At 37.1% G+C, this 15,451-nt stretch overlaps 1 protein-coding gene across 1 annotated transcript in view; it reads left to right on the top strand.

The window, feature by feature from the left end:
• Positions 1-15,451, top strand: part of DLC1 (DLC1 Rho GTPase activating protein) — a 536,095-nt gene that overhangs the window by 318,795 nt on the left and 201,849 nt on the right. Inside the window, 1 exon segment of the mRNA XM_042934406.1 lies at positions 5,597-5,630. Coding sequence (XP_042790340.1) covers positions 5,597-5,630 — 34 coding nt within the window.

Here is a 15,451-nt window from a genome sequence, read left to right on the forward strand (position 1 = left end):
CAAAACAGACGATATCAGATTGCCAATCAGACACAGCCTTTCAATGAACTTCTTTGTTCAAGTGGGAGCAAATAGAAATCATTGACTAGTTAACAATATCACAGACTGGAGTGATTTCAAAAGAGTCTTTAAAGAAAGAGATGGAAACAAACCCATTTTTCAATGTACCTTCTCTTCTTTTATGTTGTCTTTCATGTCTTCCCAAAAATGTGAATCTCCAAACTCTTCCTGTTGCCCATTGTGCCCACAATAGGCTCTTGTGCCCTCATCTGAGACAGAGACTGTTCCTTCACTGATGGTTATTTTCCTGCAATTTCTGAGGACATAATTACCCGTTTTGCAATTTGTCTGCAAAATATTTTTGTGGGAATAAAAGTGAATGTTTTTAAGGAAAAGGAATAAATTACTTTGCCACTGATTCTTGCTATATTTAAACAGGCAAATGAAGCGAATTCCTATAGAACAAAACAGAATATCCTACGCATTTCTGAGTGAACATGTCTAAGAAAATATGCAAAACAAGCACAACCTATAAAGAAAGAAAACGCAAAATAAATTGTAGTGCTTTGTTGTTTACCACAAGACAAAAAAAACAATTTTTTTTCATAGAATGTAAGATCTTTCAGTCTATCATAGCTGCCCACTGATTGAAGGATTGCCTTTCAAAGGGCCTTCTTAATGGTAGTGTTCTATGGTTCAGATTCCAAAGAACTAAGAGAAAAAAAAATTTATGTAAGTGAGGGACATGGCATATTAATAAAAATAGCACATTAAAGAGGAAAAATCATACTCCGTTTCTAACTAAAAGCATCAAGAAGAAATTAGATCAACTAAAATGTTTCGATTGTCATCACACAAAAATGAATTCGGATATGACATCTATTACTTATAGTACTGTTTGTTAGCAGCTTCTGTGTGGTTGGTGTAAGTTTCTAAAAGGTGTCCAGCTGAGGTCCCTCCTGTAAGAAAGCCATTCTAGCAGTAGACCAAGAGAATCAACATATGTCTACAACATTTCCGGAAGGCATGTCAAAACCAGCATTTCCCCCAACCATGTTTCACGTCAAAAGCATAAACAGACACACACACAGTCTGAGCTCCCACACACAGCTTTAAAAGACCTCAGTAAGACAAAGAAAATTATTTTCTCCCCTTTTACTAAAAAGTTTTTAGTGGCTTTTTAAAGTTGAGTTATAAAACCAGATCAATTTAAATGAAAATCTTTACTTGTGGGGAACTCCTAGAGGGTCAGTATAGCCATTAAAAAAAAAAAAAAAAAGATTGTTAACTTATCATTTGAATATCACAAAGAATAACAAGACCGCGAATGATTTTTTTTTTCCCCTCTCATTTGGAAGTTATTAGTAGACTTCCCTTTGTTCCATTAAGAAATGAGAGAAGAAAATATGAAGTTACAGTGAACCCATATGGGCAGCAGGAAAATCGTATTTAATTGCTTTATTGCCAGAAATGTTAAATCACTTCCTGAGGATATAGTTCAAATGAAACATATGGCAACTATTAACAAAAACCCCTAATGAATTCAAAAATATGCTTTTTATAGGAGCTTTCTCATAAGCAACAGTCATGCATGTTATTTAAGCCATATATATGAATATGTATTTGCTATTTTAATTCCACAAATGTTTGCTGAACACCTACTCTGTATCAGTCTATACAGCCACTTTGCACGGACTGTGTTGTTCCCAGTGCAAGAATAGATATAACACTATAGAAGCCCAAGACATGAAGCCCAAATCTAGCCATGCCTCTTCTCTGAAATGAAAGGCAAAAGACATCTTCTGACCAATGCCTCCTTCCCAAAAGTTCAGTGCCCAAGAAAACCATTGCATTTGCACCCGGGTAGTCCTAATTACCTACTATCTACCCCCTCCTTTTAATGTCCCCCCAGCGATGGTGCTAATCATTGCCAGGGAGCATTCACTGCATGGGAACTATTCTCTGTTGTCATGTATCTCCTTCAGTTGGATTGTGAATTCCACAAAGAAGAAGACTTTGCCAAGGGTTTCTGTACATAGGATGATGTGAGGCATGTAACTTAGGAATCAACAAATAGCTCAAATTAATTGAAAATGAAGTGTCAGCATTTATAAAATTTACTCATAAAGCTTCCCTAGAGAGACAGTTCTCCCTCAAATTCAAAGATAAATCAGCTGAGAGACTTTCAGCTGTTATGGCTGGGTACATTAAACTTTGACTTTCCTTTCTTTAATCACACAGTTATGTCATGGAAGGGAGCCTTGGTGGCTTAATTAATCATGCAGAACATGGTGAGATTCTAAAGTAATAGGCATTGGCTACATGGAGACTAAAATATTTTTGCTTTACAGCACAACTCATTGCTTAACATTTTATTAAATATTTACTTATACGTGCTCAGTTATATACTTTGTAAACAAATAGAACAACATAGGAAGAAGGCCTATCACTGGTCAACCTGTGATTTGGGGCAACACATTCACTTTGTCTTAAATGCCTTGGCTATAAGAAGAGAGAGCTTACTTAGATAATTTCTAAATATCTCACATAGATATTTCTGCACACATATTTCATGATCTTGGCGTTTTATCATGGAATCTCTCCAAATCTTTCTCCTCCTTTGTTTCAGAAAGACTCTGATTAGTATTTTGAAACTCAGTGTTAATGACCTCAGAGGCCAGCATACCAGTGGTTGTATCCTGGCTTCCATCACTGACTGTGACCTTGCATAAGTTACTTTCCTTTCCAGGACTCCATGGGGTTGTTCTAAGGATTCAGTGAGTTTATGCAGGTAAAAGCTTAAAACTGTGCCTTATCCATATTCAGAGCCTAGTAAGTGTTAGCTACTTTTTCCCCTGAGGCACTTTCTCCATGAATGCCTTTTAACTGCTTATCACCAACATTTGCAGTCTTGTCACTGGGAGGGTTTCTGTTCCTTCTCAAAAAAGGTACATAAGAAGTAAACAAATATCACCAAAACTGTACAATAATTTTCCCGTAAAGCGGGGGGAGGGTGAGCGGCTTTCCTATAGTGTAGAATCTCAACAGTTTTCTTAAAGGGAAGGAGAAATAGATGGTCCTGCTATAAATGAAAGGATAATGAGGAAGATAATACCTAAAGCCTATGAAATCCCTTCGATGCCCTGGTCTCTGGTCATGACCCTGCACTCTGCCATTTACTCACCTGATATTCTCCTCATGGCTGGCTGCACCTGCGCCAGGAGGCAGAGTCAGCATTCGTGCCCAGAGGACAAGAAGTGAACAACTACATGTAGACAGATATTAGGTCAAAATATACTTTCACTGTAGATTAATTTTACCAAAATAAAACCTCCATTTTTTACCCATAGAGACATTTTCCCCTTATTTGAAAATTGCATCATTCTCCAAATTCTGTAAGTTCCAAAGGTGAGGATCATGGCAGTTAGTCAGTATCTCACAAAGAAGGTGGTATCTTGATATTTGATATTTTTGGAAATGAAGATTGATGCTATTTCCTCCCTCTCTCTTTCCCTCTCTCTCTCCCTCTCACTTTCTCTCTGTGTCTCTCTCTGTCTCTCTCTCTCTGTCTCTCTCTGTCTCTCTCTCTGTCTCTCTCTCTCTCTCTCTCACACACACACACACACACACACACACACACACACACACACTTAAAACAAAACTAATCACCCATTTAAGCCTACTAGCCTACTTCTCTTACCCCAACTCAGGACTTTGTCCCTGAAGAGAGGGAGAGACGTCAGTTGTAGACATCTTGTTTGGTCAGTGGTTTGGGGTTAAAAGGTATGAAATCCTAGTGGGTCAGATGGATCGAAGTCTTTCAGTACAAGTTAATACCCTCATGTTTATGATATTATATACGTGAATAATTGAGGTGAATGGGAACCAGAAGTTCAACTTCCTTAATTTGTTTTAGAATATCCACAGAGAGTAGAACTAGACATTTATACTTTATAGTCTTTTGAAAACATCTCATTTTGAGCTCTGTTTTTTAAACAGTGATAGTGATAGATGATAGCTGCTGGGAATTGAACTTCTAGACCTCTCATATCGGTAAATTGACCCACTGGCCTAATGCCATAGAAACAAACAGTAACAGCAGCTACCTTTTCCTGAGGACCTTCAACGCTTTATAGAAGCTACTACAGTTGGTCCTCTCAGTGACCCTAAGAAGTAGATGTGATTGTCCCTGTCTAATAAAGGAGGAATCTGAGCCTTGAAGAGACAAGACAGAGATTTGAAATGCCCAGACACCCACCAAACAATTTATTTTTTCTGCCTCCAAAACAGGACAAAGAAATTGAACTGTAAAAATTTTACCTAAATTCAAAAAATGTTTTTGGTTTTATTTATTGCCAACATCTTTTCAGGGTAATAGGAGTTTTCAGAGAAGAAAAGAATTACATGATGATTGACAATTATTATACCTGGATCTAGTAACTTTACTGATAGTTCCCCAACTCTCATTTTTATTTTTATTTATTTCCAGCTTTATTAAGGTATAACTGATAAAATTATAAGATATTTAAAGTGTGCACCATGGGATTTAGTATACACATACTTTGTGAAAGAATTTCCACCATCTGTTTGATTAACACACCCATCACTTCTCATGCTTACTTTTTTTTTGGGGGGTGGGGGTGTGGGAACACTTAAGTCCTACTCTCTTAGCAAATTTCAGTTATCAAAAAAAATCAATTATACAATACAGTTTTATCAACTATAGTCACCATGTTACACATTAGATCCTCAGACCTTGTTTGTCTTATAACCAAAACTTTTTACCCTTTTATCAAATTCTCCATATTTCTCCAGCCCTTGGCAACATCTCTACTCTCTGATTCTAGAAGTTCCACTTTTTTTTTTTTAATTCCACATATAAATGATACCATGCAGAGTCTGTCTTGGTCTGGCTTATTTCACTTAGCATAATGTACTCTAGGTCCATGTTATTGCAAATGGTGGGATATCTTTCTTTCTCATGCGTGAATAATATTCCATTGTGTATATACCGTATCTCCTTTATCCATTCATTCATTGATGGACACTTAGGTTGTTACCATATTTTGACTGTTGTGAATAATGCTGCAATGAACGTGGAGGTACAGCTATTTCCTTGAGATCCTCTTGTCATTTCCTTTGGATACATACCAGAAGTGTGACTGCTGGGTCATATAGTAGTTCTATTTTTTAATTTTTTGAGGAAACTCCATACTGTTTTCCTTAGTGGCTGTGTAATTGACTCTTCCACTGACAGTACACAAGGGTTCCCTTTTCTACATATCATTGCCAACACTTGTTATTTCTTGTCTTTTTCTTAATAACCATTCTAACAGTTGGGAGGTGATACCTCATTGTGGTTTTGATTTGCATTTCCCTGATGATTAGTGATGTTGAGCCCCTTTTCATGTGCCTGTTGGCCATGTGTATGCTTTCTATGGAAAAATGTCTATTCAGTTCCCCTGCCTGCTCATTTCTCTACTGCTGGGTTCTATTTAATATTTGCTCCATTTATGGTAGTTCATTGTATTCCTAATAACATTTTGATGTTTCTTTCTAGTGATAACATAATTTTTGTGGCTTTTTTTTTTTTCAGGCTATTCCAGGTATTTCAGAGAAGGAAACGGCTGGTAAGTGGACATTTGGTTATGTTTTCCCTCCTGTTTTCCTATTTTAGAATAAAATTCCATCTTCATGTAGACATTTTATTAAATATCAAAAGTGTATAAATCTCATCAATTTCTAGGCAAATGTTATAATTGAATTTCTGAAAAATCTATTTGTTTTGCTCAGAATGTAAGAAAAAAATGTGGTTTTCTAACAGAACGTTACATCATGTTAGAATAAGATGTATGCTTCCTGCAGACTTACTTGTAACCATAACCACAACTTTTTTTCTTGAGGAAAAGAATTAGATGTTGTTTAGTGTACCAGGGAACAGCCTTTGGAAATCAATTGTCAATAATCATCAAGATTTATTTTTTCGTCTTAAATAGCTTACAATAGTAGTCACAGAACGAAGTGTACTTATTTAAAACTGATGCTATACCATCAAAAGTATAATTTTGAAGCAATATGAATGATTGTATGAGAAAATTAGAAAATGTATCTATGCTCTGGGCTATGATTATAACGCTTAGCAGTACAATGGGAAATGGATAAAGACTAAGGAGAAACATGGAAATGTGAAAAATTAGACTTGGATTGATAGAATCAGGTGCTTTTCAAAAATATCTTTTGGTTATCCTGAGTACTGTTTTATGTTTTATGTATAATAATAAGAATAATCTTTTTTAAAAATTGAAGATATACTACCAAACTTGAAGCATATCACTTAGAAATTTGGTGTTTGTGACTTTGTAAGAACCATGTTAAAGTTTATGCTATCATCTAAATGATGTCATGACTTAAATGACCTCACACGAAAGCATTAGTTTGTCTGATAATTTTTATATGGAGGATGTTCTCTTTCTAGTTCAGTGACCTTACTTTTGCCACCGGGTAGTTTTCACAAAAGAGCTTTCATAGTTTGTATCCTTCCATGAGCTTAACTTTTCTCTCCTGTTTAGGCTATATCTGATTTCTTGACTCTAATATGTTGAAAGGTAGCCCTTCAGAACAGAAGGAAAATACTGAACTGGCAGTTTGAGAGAAAAATTGTTCAATTTAACAAGGCAGTGGTATTTAACGGGTTCATAGCATGTAGTAAATGAATTCGAATTATAGTTCCAGTGCTCTAATACCTTAAATAGATGTGTTAGTATCTAGCTGGTGGGACAAGAAATAAATGGTTAAGTAACATTTACATCACAAAGAGAAAGAAGGTCAAAGTCATGCTTTATCTTGGGTTGTGACAGTCTCTGTAATTTCCAAGAGTAGCTGCAATTTAAACAAAGTTTATAACAGCAAAGTTGCCATCTTATTCCAGAAGGTCAGCAAATTCTTTTACACCCTAAGGAGAAAATTAGGATGTGAATTCTTGGCTGGGGGATGGGGCAGGGGAAGGAGGAAGGGATAGAAATGCCACTGTTTGAGGGAATGAAGAGCCAAAGAGTTACTTTTCCTTCTGCCATTTAAATAATTTTGGTTTGATAGGGAGAAGCCTTCAGTGTTTCAAGCTTCTCAAATATTTTAAAGATAGTTTTATTAGAACAAAGAACTAATTAAACAAGAAGCATAAATATAATGAAACCACCACTTTTTATCATGATCTAACCACAAAAAAAAACCCCAAAACATGAAATGGTCACTCTTTAATGATTTGAGTCATTTCTATAATCCTAAGGCACCAATGAAAAGAGCTGATAAATTCCATTCCAAAAGAGGTTCCACAAGGTGATCTGTGAAAATAAGGTCTACCCATTGATACATATGACCTATCCAGGCCCCCAGATGTCTGACCCAGGATGGACTAATTTGAACAGAACCTGGCTTCTATATATTAAAACATGAGAATAATTGGAATTTACTCCAGCATGGATTTTGATGCAGATTTCTTGAGAGTGTACTGATTAGTTTAGAAGGAAATGTAATTTTGTTTGATAATTATAGGAAAGAAATTATTTTTTAAGAATCGGTGAACTTACGTGTCAAGATAAAGACTTGTGTTTGAATATTTTATTAATAATGGTAACAGATTCGACAATTAAAAGAGAATGACTTATTTCTAGTTTTAAAGGACCATAATGGCCTAAGCAAACTGGTTCTTGTATTACTAAACTTTATTATGCCCCATTTAAAATATTTTCAGTTATATACAAATGTATTCCTCTTTATGAATCTCTGTTTTTAAGCTCTGCTAGACAGAAGAATGGCAGTGAAGGCAGAGGACCTACTCAATCTTCTGAGGGTTAATTGAGCTCGTAAATAGGATTAAGCTTCATTCCCACCCTGAGGCCTGTCATTTTTTTTTTTTTTTTCTGTCTTGTTAAATGAATGTAGCCTATTGTTCCATATTAAGAAAGTCTATTTTTAATCTGTGTGACCTCTCATCCAAGCCAACTGGAACCAATCCCACCAGGCCTTGTGAAGCTCTTAAAAAAAAGAAAAAAATCATTTTGGGTACATTCCATTAATAATTCTTGAGATACAGTTGTGTGGTTGTTTCTGTGTGTGCTTTAAGTAGACATCTTCTATTCTGATCCATGTTGCTATGTAAATACAGCCTGGTGGAATTAATCTTGCTGCTCATCTTCCACCTTGTGATGACAAAAATCTCCGAGGGGAGACACTTTTGAAAGAGCCTCCTGTTGGTTCATTCATTCCAGAAATACATATCCAGAGCAGCAACATATACTAGGTGTCTTTTTAGGTTCTATCAAGGAAGCACTTTATGAATAAGGCATGTTCCTTTCCCTGAAGGAACTTAGTCTCAATGTTTTATTGGGCCAGCATCTTCCTTTTCCTCTTCTCAATTGAGAATTTCTTAAACCACCTTATTCAGAAAGCTTACCAGGAAAAGAATCAAAGTATCAAAATGTATGTTCTCAGGATCTGAAATGGGGTGCAATTAATTTATTTTAAAAAATCATAATTAATCACATAAGTATTCGTGTGTAATTGTATCCAACACATAATATTTTCATATAACTCCCTTATACCACCAGCATCTGTATTGCCCCTAAAGAGTGGGCCCATTGCCATTGGTATACTTTCTAGCACATCTGCTTCCTATCTGTGTGGCCTTGAGCAAGTTACTTAACCTCCTCATTTTCCCATTTCTAAAGTATAAATAAAGAAGCTGCCGTGTTGTTGTTGTAAGGCAACAATGCTTGGCACAAAATAGGCCCTGAAAAAAATGGTAGCTGTTTTTTATGATAATTAGTTGTGCTTATAACTACCATGTGTACAAGCCAAATAGAAGCTAGCTGTGTTACTACTGCCCATGTCTGATCCAAGAGCTCTTAAATGCTTCCTCAGGGCACCAATTAACAGTTAAGCAGCCATCCATGTGGAAAAAAGAGATCACTTTCTCTGTAAGCCTTTGAGTGAGTTACTTCAGACAGAAGTTATCACAGCACACACAGAGTTGGTCATATTTTAACCTGTCGTTAGAAATTCCTGTCTCTATTAGGGTGAAGTTCTCTCTTGTGAACAGATAATCTTCAACTTTCACAGTTTGTCCATGAGAAATGTATACCCTGCATCCTATTTTCCTAGGACTATATTATCCACTACATCCCTAGTCCCTGGGGTAATTGGATAGTGTCTTCCCAATTCCCACCCTTCCTCCCTCACCCCCTACACACAGTCCTGTCAACACTGCCTTCTAATCAACCCTCGTCCCTTCTCCCTGCCATTGCATTAATGCAGTCCTCCACTTCCCATGGACTTTTGCCACAGCAACCAGAACTGGTTTCCCTGACTCAACCTGTCATTACACCAGTCTACTCTCTACACTGTCACCAGAGTGATGTTTGAAAAGCACCACCTGATCGTATCAATTTCTGCTTTAACTTTTTCCTCCTCCTGGCTCTCTACAGGGTAAGGTCAAATTGCCTGCAACATACCTGGCCATTTGTAATCTGGAAGCAGTCTAATGTATTGTGCTAGATAATGTCCGTTTTGTCACCCAGATCTACTACTTCTTGTCACCTCTGTACCCTGGAGGCTGACCAGTGTGGACAGAAAGAACCAGGGGACTGCCCACCTTTTTGTCTTCCCTATTCCTTCAATTCCCTTCCCTGTTCCTTCCCTATTCCACCAATAAGAGGAGACTGGGAGGAGAGGAAGGCAGGGTGTGACATTGGGGCTGTGGAGTTGGGTAGTTAGCCCCCATCTGTTTCCCAAGGAGTCCCTGCCAGCTTCTCTTAGGTGACTCTTTCCACACAAGTCCCAGGTACTGAAAACCATTCTCTCCTCTGGGCTTTGTGGCTTCCCTAAATTTATATATAATTCTGTTACTAAACTTTCCTCAGTTACCCAATGTAGCATCGGTTTCCTGTGAGGGGTCTCACCAATATACCTACCAATATTTTCTCCCCTTTCTCTTCCTTTGTGTTGGTTTGCTGGTTTGTTCATCCAACTTCAGCCATCTCATACAGCCGCAGAGCCCTTTCTAGCTCTGTGTCTTACTTTTGCCTGCATCATGCAACCACCTTTCAAAAATATAGATGATAGGCAGAGATAGAAAAAGAGATAAATGGCTTATTCGGAGGGAAAAAGATATGGACATTCATCCTAAATGAATATAATTTCATTTAATTGCGTGGGAGAGAAAAATGTCTACACTGGTGATTTAGAATGTGTCCTCTATTGCATAGATGCCTATAAAATTAGCATTGCATTTTAGTCACCCAAGTGTGACTGAGCATATTTGAAAAGTAGCGGTATAAAGTAATATGAAATCTCTCATTCTAAAGTTAAATCACAGAACACCTCGCCAATTTTGTCAGAATGCATGGCAGCTCTGAAAAATAGACCACTATTATATTAACCAAAAATGGCAAAGTTTTTGCCCTGAGTGTCTTGAAAATTCTGCTTGTTTTATTAGATCCAACAATATTGTCTCCTTAATGAATTACTTCCTAAGCAGAGTTAGTCATTGATTTTTCCGTGCCCCTGGAAAACTCTGTGTTTGTTACTGCAATCTTATTGTCTTGCTTTGTGGTATGCCCTCATGTCTAGGCCATGAGCTTTTCTAGATAAGGAATATTGTCTGTGTGCCCTATAATTAAAACAGCTAATAAGCACATAAGTGAGTGTTCTGTAAATACATGTTAACCAATAAATTATAACTACAAAGATGCTTTGACTTCAATCTTAATGATTTAATGTTAATACAGTTTAAAAATTTATATAACTCACTCTCCCCCCTCCCATTACTCCTACTACCCCTATAACTGCCAAATATTTCAGCTGGGTAATTAATTAATGGTGTTATTTGTGGACCTATCTCATACAAATATGTAAAGCGCACCATTGAGAAAGATGACTTAGAATCTGACTTTGTTTGCATTCCTTGGTCATTTTTCTTAGAATGTTTGTACTCCTGCCTTTAGGTTAGTTTGTTGGCCAGAAAATGTTAAAATCAAGATAATGAATAATTATAGCCTGAAACACTTGTGAAAGATAGCTTTCAGAAGCATATAACAGATTCACAGTCTCTCCACATTTTGTGTTGTGGCTAGTAAGGCAGAACATAGAAATCAAATACTTCTTTGTGACAAATGTGTGAGGGGAAAAATCAGGGTTTTCATAATTTCATTCCAAGTTCCTTGTAAACACACCTAATAACAAAGCCCAGACTTGGTGCCTTTTGGTATTAATTTTCTCGGCTGCCTTTGATCACTGAGAAGAGAAATACAGATGACAAAAACAAAAACACAAAAACCCAAAACTGAAATGCAAAGATATTCCCCCTTTTCCAATCTGATTATCATTGCTTGATTCAGGGAATTATCCATGTGATGTATTCTGCTCTAAATCGGGTTTCAATATCTACAGATACTGGGATTTAATGAAAGAACAAAAATATGACCGCTCTATTTCAGTTTTCCTTTGAAACATTCTGCTCCATATCATGTCTCCATTTTAGTACAGATCAGACTGGTTTTAGTGCTGTCTCACTAGACCGTAAGCATCTTGAAAGATGGAATTTCGTTTTATTCAACTTATACTCCCAATGTATGACATTACAGTAGTTGCTTGATATTTGATAAATAAATGAATAAACAAGATCTTTTTTAAAAAAAAATCAACAAATGCTTTACTCCATACATGTAATACTCCCAGAGCCAAATGCAGAATCTTATCATTCTATTCTAAGTGAAGTGCTTTCTGTGACTGCAAAGACCCCCAGCTGTTTTACAGGGTTCGGCAGGATCTGAAAATTGTCTTTATCTGGCCAGGCTGGGCTTTGGCCAACATTCCAAACTCTTTATTCCCTTTCACTCTCCAAAAATGAATTTCATTATTTTTATACTAGTAGCTTATAAATACTCACTTGCTCCACTTTTCTTAGTATTATGGTCTCTGTTTGCTTGCTTTTTTATGAGGAAGGAATTTAGGGTATGCCCACACATAACCTCTCAGTTTCTCTGAAACCCAATGTAAACCAATCCATGAAAAGTTGGCTGTGGTTGACTGGGCTATTGAGAGGAAACACATTAGCTTTCAGGTATCAAGGAGTTCATGAAAAATATAAGTAAGCTATTCTTAAATGCCAAAAATCTTGAATTCATAGGATATTTTTCAGTACAGGTAATTTTCTAAACCTGTTTCTAAATGTTCTGTTGGTATTTCATTTATTACCAAGTAGGAAAAGTAAATCTAGTATGTCACCAGAACCAATCAAACATATTTCCTTTCCTTCCCAATGATATTTCAAGCAGCACAGGTACGTGATAATTTCTCTTTAATGCGTTGCAATTTGAATGATTCCCCCTGTACTTGGAGTGGCCTTCTCAGGTCTCCATAGCCAAAGGTGGCTGGATCTTTCTATGACATGTAGTGATCCCTGTGATGTATTCCTGTTCATGAATTATCTTCCCTATCAGGCTCGGAGCTCTTGAAGGTATAAACGCCCTCCATTTTATCTTTGTCACCCTGCACCCAGTGTAGGATCCTTGCACAGGCAGATACCCAAACAATAGTTTTGAATCATGCATGCACTACATTAATCTTAAGTCTATCAACCACCATAACTCTTCACATTTGACGAGCTTAAAACTTCTTCCTCCAAAAAGCTTTGTGCACATTCTGTTCCCTGCTTCATCCCTTGAAAGAATGGCTATCAGGACTGGGAAGAGGGAGCGAGGAACTACCCGTGCATACTAATGAGGAAGTTTTGCATTTCGGTATTTTAATTGACATTGACCTTTTATCACTAGAAAAATTAACGTGTCCTTCCAATCTTCCCTGAAGAACAATTTATTAAAAGGCCCCTTTCCATCAGTTTTGTTTTACAGAGCAATAGAAGAACTTCCACATAGTTTGAAAATATTATCATTTTTAGATGCCCTCAAATATTTACTTTTACAGAATTCACAGTGCACAGTTTGCAGTTCAGTTACTTTTATTAATAATATGAATACATAGACAAATATGTACCCACAAGATAGTTGTACATTGATTCTACTTTCTTAGGGAGGTGCATGTACTTTGGAAAGGTACACATAACAAGTATTACTTTGACCTGAGTATGAAATGACCTACCACTCTACTGGTATGACTGTGCTTTTCTTCTCTCACTGACCCTCCTTTGGTTTGAAGGACTCTGATTTATTTTTCTAGAGGCAAAACTTTGAGATCAATATCTCTCCCAGATGGATGCATAAATATTTCTATTGTAGACTAAAAATCACATTTTGAGATGTGGTTTATCTAAATGAGAAATCCAAGGCAGTTATTAACAACCATAACGAATTTACTCATGTCCAAGACAAGGCTGGTGCCCATTTTGTTGTGGGAAGGTTGTGCCGAACACCAGTCTGGCTATTTCAGGAGAATGGATCATGAATTCAAAAAGCTATTTTCTCCTGATTACTGTAATCAGATAGAAAAGATTTTATAGGGCGCCTGAGTGGCCCAGTCAGTTGAGCATCCAACTTCATTTCAGGTCATGATCTCATAGTTCATGAGTTCAAGCCCCACACTGGACTCTGTGCTGACAGCTCAGAACCTGGAGCCTGTTTGGATTCTGTGTCTCCCTCTCTCTCTGCTCCTTCCCCACTAGTGCTCTGTCTCTCTCCACCTCTCAAAAATAAAGAAACATAAGTAAGTAAATAAATAAGTAAGTAAGTAAATAAATAAATAAATAAATAAATAAATATTTTCTAGAATTCTAGGAGTGATGTTTAAGCAAAATGATCCCCTAAAGCCCCCACTTACCCACCACAATGGGGTTTTTGGTTTTTGTTTTAAAATTTTGTCTAACCAGAAAACACATTCCAGTGACTTCCAAATTCTAACATTATAAGCTTCTTTTTAATATAAATGTTCAATCAATTCTTTCCTAGGGATTTAAGGAAACTAGTAAATGGAGGATAATAGTATAATTCTTCACTTCTTTAATTTACCTTTTTAAGTCTCTGGTCTTCTTGGATATATTTATCCAAATATTTTCCCTGCTGTGCTATGATTTCCTGAAAGGCAGACATTTTCTCTTCATCTGCATAATGCCAGCCTCTTAGAAGGTCTTTGACTTAATGTTTGTAGAATGAATGGTTGAATGAATAATAACAGCAAGCATTTACTCTGTGCCTGCACTTTCCTAAGCACTTTATAGATACAAACTCAATAAATCCTCTAGCAACCCTATAAGGTAAGTGTTACTGTTTTCCATATTATAGAGAGGAGGCACCTGAGATTCAGAGGTTGCCTAAAATACCCAAAGTCACACTTTGCCCGAGGCAGGATTCAAAGCAAACAACACAGACTAGTATGCATGCTCTTAACTACTATGCTGTATGCTGTATGTAGTGGTTAAATGCCAAGACTCCTCAGGCTGATGAATAAATTTTTCCATAACCTGACCTTGACCTTCCTTCCCAACCTTATCTCCCATCCTCTTCTAACATGTACCTTCCGCTGTAGCCATGGTAGCAACAACACTTTTCCCCTAAATTTGCTTCTACGTAACTTGACCTTTGATCCTCCTATTTCCCTTCCATAAATTAACTCCCTCAGCTCCTAAGGTCTCATTTGGGTCTCACCTTCACCATGAAGTCTTCTATGACGACTCCTGCTCATATTAATTTTATGCTTTCTGAAATATGGCCATTTTCATACTTAATGATATATATGGATTGTCGTTTTTTGTCGAGTGATTCGTCTCAGCATTGCCTCCAATAGTCTTAAGCATGTTTTTAAAAGTCACTACCCTGGACGCCTGGGTAGCTTAGTTGGTTAAGCGTTCAACTTCCACTCGGGTCATAATCTCACCATTCATGGGTTCAAGCCCTGCACGGGGCTCTGTGCTGACAGCTTGGAGCCTGGGGCTGTGTCTCCCTCTCTCTCTGCCCCTTCCCCACTCGTGCTCTGTCACTCTCTGTTTCTCAAAAATAAATAAACATAAAAAAAAAATTTAAATCATTTAGCATAACGCTGTACACCTAAAAAGGGTATTTTTAATAAATAAACTTTATTTTTTAGAGCAGTTTTAGATTCACAGAAAAATTTAGTGGCAAGTACAGCTCAAATATATGACATTCGTTTAAAGGCAAAACTATGGATTTAGTAAAAAGATCAGGGGTTGGGGATAGAGAGGCATGAATTGATGAAGCACAGAGGATATGGGGGATAGGGAAGCTTTTCTGTGTGATACTGGAATGATACAGCATGTAGGAGCACCTGGGTGGCTCAGTTCGTTGAGTGTCTGACTCCTGACTTCCACTCAGGTCATGATCACAGGGTCCTTGGGATCGAACCCCACATAGGGCTCCATGCTGAGCCTGGAGCTTGCTTAAGATTCTCTCTCTCTCTCCCTCTGCCCCATTACCCCACTCTTTCT

The sequence above is a fragment of the Panthera leo genome, chromosome B1 (assembly GCF_018350215.1).
Source record: "Panthera leo isolate Ple1 chromosome B1, P.leo_Ple1_pat1.1, whole genome shotgun sequence".
In the NCBI taxonomy this organism is placed as follows: Eukaryota; Metazoa; Chordata; class Mammalia; order Carnivora; family Felidae; genus Panthera; species Panthera leo.